This window comes from Etheostoma spectabile, chromosome 17, assembly GCF_008692095.1.
Source record: "Etheostoma spectabile isolate EspeVRDwgs_2016 chromosome 17, UIUC_Espe_1.0, whole genome shotgun sequence".
Classification (NCBI taxonomy): domain Eukaryota; kingdom Metazoa; phylum Chordata; class Actinopteri; order Perciformes; family Percidae; genus Etheostoma; species Etheostoma spectabile.
Genome location: NC_045749.1, coordinates 12,458,671 through 12,467,612, shown reverse-complemented (window position 1 = coordinate 12,467,612; position 8,942 = coordinate 12,458,671). Strand labels below are relative to the sequence as shown.

Below are 8,942 nucleotides of genomic sequence, written 5' to 3'. Positions count from 1 at the left end.
TATACAGTACGAGTTCGGGGGAATGACACTCTTGATATCCACCTGTTTTACCCAATTCACATCAATTTTTTAAAATCAATTTATATAGCAAACCTCTTTCCCCCATGAATAGGACATGTCGATTTTTTATTATTGTAACTTTTACATACATGACTGCCTGAAGTTAGTCACACATTTGTATATACTCAAAGTTACCCTTTGAGCACACTTCAATCTTTCTGGACTTCAAACTAAGTTTTTCCAAATCAAGATTATAATTCATCTTTGAATTGTGCAGTGTTTCATCAACTTGATTAAACTCCCCACTCTTTTGATTTAATGAATAATTTATTGTGAAATTTCCCATGGGGAATTATAAACGTGCTGCTCCATATTGTTGAAATTCCCTCTTACATCTTTAGTTACGGTTTGCATGTGTGTCAACTTGCCACCGGTGTGAATTCCTGAATTGTGTCTGTTAAATACAATAATTGGGTGCATATGCTGGCACGCTCCGCAATCCAGTTTCCAACCTTGCAGCCTGGCCAGAAATAGCCTTTAAAATGTGGCTCCCAGAAAAGAGGTCATTTTATAGTTTGTTCCCCACTTCACCCAACCGCCCTTCTGAAAGTGCTCGCATCCCCATTCTACAAATTCATCGGCTTTCACAGGTCGAGCTGGATGTGTCAATAGTAAAGAGCAGGTGAGATATTGGGCAAGAGGACAATCAATAAAGCTACTTCAATCACCCTGTTGTTATTTTGGGACAGTGAATTGCTGGCATTGTGCCGTGGTCGCGCTGCTGCAGAGACGGCCCACTCAATGTTTCTGCTTGTGTATTTTGGTCTGCAGATTATGTACCATGAATACACGAGGCTCAGAAACCATCCTCCGCTGCATTACACAGTGATATGTAAATGAAAAGCAAAGCTCCAGATCAAAGCATTGTATACAGTTACAGCAGATAAGTAGCAAAGGATCCCTGTGCAGTTATTCAACATTTTACAGAATATTAAATAAGTAAAACCGCTTGAAATAATAATGAATAATTCATAATTTCTGAAGAGCTTTTAGATTTTTGTCACAGACCACCTCTCTCCTTTTATTTCCGTCTCTCTCCCGTCATCTAATTCTCCTAATTTGAGGTAGATTTGATTGAAATGTGCAGCAGGCAGACAAGCTGTAGTGTTGTAGTTATCAGTATGCACGACTGTATTTAAATATGAACTGAGAAGGCTATTACAGCTCAATTTCACGCCCTGTGGGAAATCTTACACGTTTCTCCCTCGGTAGAAATCAGGCTGTCAGTTTTCTCTTTCCTTCTTTCTCTGTCCCTTCACACTTTACCTTAAATGTATGTCTTTACCCCCCTCCATCCAACTTTCAAATGTTTCACCTCTTCTCCTCTCAGGTCTCTGAGTTTGTAAGGCTCTGCTTTCCTGCCTTAAAACCACGCTGTGATACTATAGCTGTGATTGATATTTTCTGACAGGGGCTGTGATCGGTCCAACTGCTGTTCTCAATAACCCACCTTTTTCCGTAGCTATACATTAGAAAGCCCTGCAGTGGTGCTGTCAACCTGTGCTGAAAGAGCATCAGCTCATTATGTGTTGTTAATGTGACGAGGCTCTTAGCTGGCTGAGCGACTGGAAAGCTACAGTTGCATCATCTGCAGTTATAGCATGTTCTTGCCTCGGCTTAACAATCTCTGTTTTTTTTTGTCCTGCTTTGTTCCCTGGCCTTTATGGCTAAATCATATCAATTTGTGTTCAAACATGCAAATTATTAGTGTTGCAGAAGCGACACGGTTGGACACTTTGTGTTGATGTACTGTAAATTAGATGCATTATCTTCACCTTTAGAAACCATGTCATTCTGAATGGATTCAGAAGCTAGTTATACACACCTCTTCACTCAGTGAAACCAGTAGCTCATTTGCTCTCTTTTTGCTGACTGTTGCTTCATCACTTAACTGCTGCCTAGGTCCAACTTCACACTGTTCATTTCATTGTTCGAGAGTTGGAACAAACTGCCAGGGTTTGTACCAGCTCTTGTTTAGCTCATGAGCTTATGATTTTGAAGTACATCAGAGAAATGGCATGCTCAAATACCCGAGAGAGAACTTTGCTCCGTGCAAAAGGCTTGTGCAGAGTAGAGTTGCAAAGATTGGCTGGATCTGTATTGCTGCAGATACTGATCCTGTAAGGCAGGTTGGTTATTGGTCAGACAAGGCCGTTCCACATCAAATACACTTTCCTTGTCAATGTCTTTTAAAACATTCAGTGTTTTGACCATCCGTTGCATTCATTAAATCAAACATTATCCAATAAGTTGTAAAGTAATGTTGTATGCACAGGGCATTTAACATTTGGGGAAAAGAGAGCATTGATCTTAGATTGGGAGGGATGTCTCTCTCTCATTGGTGGGCCATTTTCATGCCATGGGACCTTTTTTTAAGATGCTTTACTGAAGTAAAAGTGACAACACTTTACTTGTAAAGGAATACATTTAAATAAAGGTTCTGCATTCAAAATAGTACTTCAATAAAATAAGTTAAATTACTCATTATGCAAAGTGTTTTTTTTCATATTATTACTGATACTGTTACTGAATAGCATTTTAAAAATGTTGAGTTGGAGCTCAGTTGAACTTTTTTAAAGTGACAATATATAACTTTTAAATGTTTCTGAAACTGTAATTTTTATCTGATGATCATAAATGAACCCTAACAAAAAACGAGACTTACAGTGAAAGTAACACTATTTTCATATAGTTTTTATTATTGCCTTTGCCCGGGTCCAATTTTTCCAACAAAGTCACTAAATGATTTACGGCAGGTAGACGGGGGTACTGAGCACACATTTTGATGGTTCACAGATTTTGGTGTAACATCGTAAAAGCCTGTGTAAGTGAGTATCCAGCCGGGTAAAAAGTAGCAGGAGGTTTCCTTTATATAGGCCTAATTGTATTCTAGTTTTATTTTATCTGATGTAGTTATTGCTGATACTGGGGCAGGGCCATCACAGAAAATAGGAAATTAAACGAAGAACAACTAAAAGCTGAAAGGGAAAGTGAATTAGTGCAAATTACATGTAGCCACGTTAAATACTGTTGGAAAGTAATATTTAAAGTTACATAATATCATAATATGTTTTACACACTAGTATTTTATATACTGTTCATAAAGTGAGTTAGTAACATTTGTAAAATCTTAATCTGCAAAGGAAGCAGTAACTAATAGTTGTAAAAATAAATGGAGAGGAGTAAGAAATACAATATTTTCATCCGAAATGTAGTGGAAGTATAAAGTTGCATAAAATAATAAGTAGGAAGTAGAGTACAAATACCTCAAATCTGCATTTACTGCATAATACTTACTTTTTACCACTCAGTTAGATTATAGTATTTACTGTGGTGTGTCAGTAGTTGTTGTGTTTAAAATGGAAAATCCCTTCGTTGTGTTAGCTGGTCAAAGTCCACGAGCCGGTGGACCTGTTGTAAGACTGTATTTAGAGGCCAAAGCAGTGGTACTCAATTAAAGTAAAGTGCTGCTCAACTCATTGTCCAGTGGAAGTGTGAAGATGGAGAACAGTAACTCTCACTGCTTCATATATGTCTTTAAATAAATAACATTTAAATTGAAGCCGAATGACCTGGAAAAAAAACAACAGGTGTCAAATGTCAAATAAAAGATTAACCATTGTCAGTAGAGAAGAGTGACCTCATCAAGGACAAGCAAAAAAATGTAAGATGACTTTCATATCAAAGTCCTTATCAAGGCCCCGTAGGTTGTGAGCATTCTATGAATCCAAATTTGTTGTTTTTATCATCAATATTGACCCTTCAAACAAGGTCAATACTGTAACATTTGATGAAAAAAATGAATGAATGACTTTATACCCCACAATAACCCAGAGGTCTAAATGGATTCTTCCCGTGCCTGTACATAGTATGTGACATGTTCTCGTGACCAGGGAATGTTCATGTGTGTGTTTAACATAGACGGCTGCAATTAACACACCATGTTTGATGTTTGTTTCTCTTTCCTTCATAGCCAATATTCCTATCCATGAAAAGTTGGTATAATCTTGCTCTTATCATCTTACTTTCTTAACAAACAAGCTTCATTATCCTAAGTGAATTATAGTTGTATTCAAATGTTAAATTGGTTTGTTTATTTGTGGACTTCAGTCTGTAATGGCCTGTAGTATTGCTCAGTGATTTGAGTGATTGTGCTGTGCTGTTACTTTGCCCTTAAATACAGTTGTGAGGATATGTGTAAGAAATTACCCTCTATTATCTCTGCTCCACCTCGTGTCCCTCTATTCCTGCTGGGGATTGGTGGAGCCATCAGTAACAGCCTCTCTGATTGGTGGATGGTGGCTGACTCGTGTGTGTGTGTGTGTGTGTGTGTGTGGTGGTGTGTTGTGTGTGTGTGTGTGTGTGTGTGTGTGTGTGTGTGTGTGTGTGTGTGTTGCAGGACAGCCTTAAGTAGGGTTAGGGTAAGGTACTTTAAGGTTAAGCTCAGTGTGCGGAGCAGAGAGAGTCTATTTAAAGGACACCCCCTCCCTCTCATGAATTATTCAACAACAGTTTGCTCCTCCTCCACCTCTCAGCAAGATCAGCTGGAGGAAGTGGTTGCTCGGCCAACAGGATTACAGTACAGGATTGTGTGTGTCTGAGAGGGAGAGCAAGCCTGGACAAGTAGCAGCAGCAGCTCTGCCTCTGTGTTTGTGTGTGTGTGTGTGAGTGTTTGTGTGTGTGTGTGAAGAAAATGTAGGGCAGCTGCTTGTTCTCCCTCCCTCTGCCATTTCTCTTCCTATCTTTTCCTGTATCTGTCTTTGTTTCCACGCTGTGCTGCTGTAGCTGCAGTCGCACAGCGACGGCTGACATTGTTGCCGCAGCTCCACTTCTGTATTGGTTTGTTATTTCTCTCTCTCTCTCTTGTTCGCCCTCTCGTCTCGGCTCACCTCAAGGATATAAAGAGGAGGCATGTAACCTCCCTGAGGAAACTTGTGTGTGTGTGTGTGTGTGTGTGTGTGTGTGTGTGTGTGAGTGAGTGAGAGAGAGAGAGAGAGAGAGAGAGGTGAGGTGGCTTCAGGATCCAGACATGAATTCCTGTTGGAAAATGAAGATTCAGGTACAGATATGTTGTTCTTGATTGTGTTGCTCTTGTGGATGTCTCTTGTGTTGTTTTTGTTGATGGTGCTGATGTCGGTGTTGTCATTGTTGAGATTATTTTCAAAGCTGCAGGGTGTAGGCTCTAAATCATGTTTAACAAACATAGCTTTACATCATCTATATGCATTGTCAATCCTATATAAGGCGTGTGTGAAGAAAAGACGATGGCATTAAAAGGAAAAGGAGGGGCTCATTGCTTTTTCCATTCAGTGGTTGTTATGGTAAGGCCTTCTGTCGCCGTGGTGATGGCAGAGCTCTTCTGCTGCAATTGCCGAGAGATGAAAGAGTTGCCAGGAATGTACAAAATGAGCAGAGATACTCAGAAATGGTTGTCTGTCCCTCTTGTCGAGCAGAAGTGTCTGTATCACAGTAATTTCTGAGGTCATGAATGTGTTTACATTGTTTTACACAGATGCATGTTTTTGTGTATTCTGTGCTATTTATTGGAGATTCTAAATCTTGCATGTAGTTTTTTGCAGTCAGTGCATGTGCCTGGGTGTGCATGCATGACGTTACTATATATGTTTGTGGGTTTCAGAGAAGCATCTGCCACCTCTTCAGTGTGAAAGATTGACCCACTTTCTACTGTGCCTCTGCCCTTTGTTTGGGATGTTTGGGGGTGCACCGAAATACTGTATGTGACTCGTGAACTTGAATGCCTCATGAGTATTCCTGTATTTACTTTACAAGCATGTCACTGCATGTTTCCTTTTTTACATTGTTTTTAATCTCTTCAAGCTATTTGCGTGCTGTCACAGTGATAGATTGCTAAAGTACCGGACATTCCAAAATACTATATCTGGTCAGATTCAGCGCACATAAACGCACTAACCCATTTGCTCTGTCATCTTGAGTTTTTTCTATTGTGTTGCTCATGTGCTCTGGCACACAACTCTACTTCTTGTGTGAAAAGGTAACTTTTACATGCAGTTTAAAAAAACAAATATATTTGAGTTAAGGTAATTCCCTGGTTTCTCAAACGCCATGCATACACCTTACTCCGGTTAAAATCTGAGTTAGCAGACCTAGAGAACTCCTTTAGTAACCGGCGTATTCCTGCATGTATATACAGTACCTTAACTGGAGTATGGTTCGGTTAAGCGTCTGTGCATGCTTCATACTGCCCCTCCCCACTCCACTGGAGTGGATTTGACTTGGAAATAATCAGCGCAACCTATTTCTATCAAGGGGGTAAGCCAGCCTCCACTAAACATAGCTCCCATGGCGCCATTTTTATGCTACCTACCATTTATCTGCCGTTAGCATTCCATTGATTGCCATTCATTTTGATATCAGCAAATAACTATACATCGGAAGTGTTTAAAGAATCTTGTCCATTGTTTATTTCTATAGAAACATGTCAATGTATAAAAGGCCCCATTACCTTGTATCTCACGTTATGGCTTCAGAGCAGAGGTTTCTGTAAAAATAGGCTAACAATTGTGTCACAACCACGCAACTTACTTTTTCATAGTAGAGAAATTACAGTACAGGAAAAGCTTGCAGTCAGTTATGACTTACATTAGCTGTTTAGGTTTAATTACTAATGTTTACTAGCATTTTAGTTTGCAATAATTAGCCTGTGCCTATGTTATCTCCTTACATATACCTACGCTCTCCTTCTCTGCAAGATTGGGAATGATCGAGATTTCTCTTGGCATAGCTACCAGAAGACTTTCAGACAGGTTGCTCACGTCACATCTACTTCTTCAAGCTCAGCCTGTGGTCCATCTGCTTCAATCCCAGCCTAGCAGCAGACACCTGGAGATAGCTAAACAGATTGTTGAACGCTGTGTCTGGCAAAGAAGTAAAGGGACCGACCAGCCCGATGTGACGGCCAGCTAACTTATCTGGCGAGGGCCCTGTGCTTTCCTATGCTGTTTCAAGAGTGTGTGAATGACACATTAAGTTAACTAATTTAGAGACCTGTCAGTGTAATTTTGACATAAATCAACCGGAAGATTATTATTCTGTTGTGCGTTGCCACAGCGTCACCTGCTGTACCGGAGGTAGAGATACAGCCATCATTCTTACCATACTTTCCCGCTTATGTATACCGGGAGAATTGGCATAACCCGGTAATTCGCTTAACCTGCAGTGCATGTAAACGTACTATGTGGAGTGTGATTGTCTGCTAATGGGTGCATGCAACAATTCCAGACTAACACACAAGGCCTTAGTGGCAGAGTGACCTGATATAGATACATTTTCCCCTCATGGGTCTACAGTTTAGCATATCACATCATCAACTGATGCACCAAATCACAGAGCTTTGTGTCAAATCTGCAGCTGGAGGGGGAGATTAATGCAGTCACATGTCGTGGCAGAGCTCAAAACCTGTTGGAGAGGGGAGGAGGTGAGGACAGTGGGAGAAATGAGAAAAAGGGAAGAAAGAATGAGATTTGACCGGACAGAAGTAGACAGTAAGGCAGGAGTTTGTGGTACACTAGTGCAGTGCCCATCTCTGTTCAGAAAGGACAGATTGCTAAAAAAAAAACACAACTTTATATAACTATAAGCGCAGTTCACTCAGTCGCGGATCGTGGCTGTGGCTTATGTAGAGAATCGGCATGTCCCCTTTTGTTCCGTCTAGCCGTCAAACATCCAGGTAGCAACGTGACCCGGGCAGGGGAAGGAGGGAGCCTGGCTCAGCCTGCTGGAGAAGCTGCTACGCCGCCTAACGATGTGATCTGCATTTGGCAGAATGATCAGCCCTAAGCAGATCATGGTACGCTTATGCCGTATATTTCAGGGAAAGTTAGTCTGATGTAAACACCGCCTTGTGCAGTCTGCCACAGGCTTTCTGTTGTCATACCTGCAGACGCACAAGCTTTACTTCCTCCCCTGTCAGTCTAGTGTCTGTTTATCTTTAGCTTTATTGTGTTTAACAGAAAACAAAGTGGTTGTAGTTGCTTTAGTGTGGTGTTGTTTCTGCAGAAATCATTTCATAAACATTTTTATCATGGTGCTCATTTTAAAGTAGACTTTGGCAACTTGAATTATAGATGTAGGCTGTACATGCACCCCTGCATATGTTTGTTTTTTACTGACACCAGAACCCACAAAATGTTGCAAGCAGTCTGAAAGTGAAAGTGCAGTGTAAAGCCATTTAATGGTTTCATGTGAAGTGAAAGCTGACATGAAATTGACCATTTCATCTAGCCTACTTCACAATTTCAGAAAGCATACATCGCTCAACAGGGAATGAGATTTTCCAAAAGGTTAGCTCAGTTTATTGATTTCCAACAAATAATAATGGAAAGACAACCTTACATAATCAAATAATATTCTACTGTATCTGTATTAAATCCAGTTGTGTGATATTACATGCATTCTTCTTGTTCCTGTAATATGTTGAAATTAGGACAGTGTAGCTATTTATATTTGCATGTATTTCTTCTATTTTTGTTTAGTATTTATAGTTTCCTTTAATCCATAAACACCCATGCCTCGTTTTACGGATGGTCCGCCTAATTAAAAAAAATAACAATTTAGTTATCTTAGACCCTTTTGATTCTTTTGGGCATTACGTTTTCAATAATCTATTGACCTCAAATTGCTTAAATAGGTAAGGAGTGACCAAATGTCTAAGGTTTCAGTTGTAGAGCGTCTATTCTTCCTTTTTGAATACTACCAACGTGACTGAAGATGAGTTAGTCTAATGTTTACTAGGGGTGGGAGGAAAAATCAATACAGCATAGTATCGCAATATTTTCAGTGGCAATACTGTATCAATACACGGGCGCCAAGTATTGTTTTATTACATATGTGTTGGTCAGTTT

General features: G+C 40.0%; 1 protein-coding gene across 5 annotated transcripts in view; it reads left to right on the top strand.

Moving 5' to 3' along the window:
• Positions 1 to 8,942, top strand: part of marchf8 (membrane-associated ring finger (C3HC4) 8) — a 65,435-nt gene that overhangs the window by 34,128 nt on the left and 22,365 nt on the right. For 2 of the 5 annotated variants that reach the window (XM_032540718.1, XM_032540720.1), the window contains exon 4: positions 678 to 682. The exons of 1 other annotated variant lie outside the window; for it this stretch is intronic. In XM_032540718.1, the coding sequence (XP_032396609.1) occupies positions 678 to 682 (5 nt within the window). Of the gene's footprint in view, positions 1 to 677; positions 683 to 4,661; positions 5,120 to 8,942 lie in introns of those variants that run through there. 2 more of the 5 variants (XM_032540723.1, XM_032540722.1) reach the window with 2 other exon arrangements.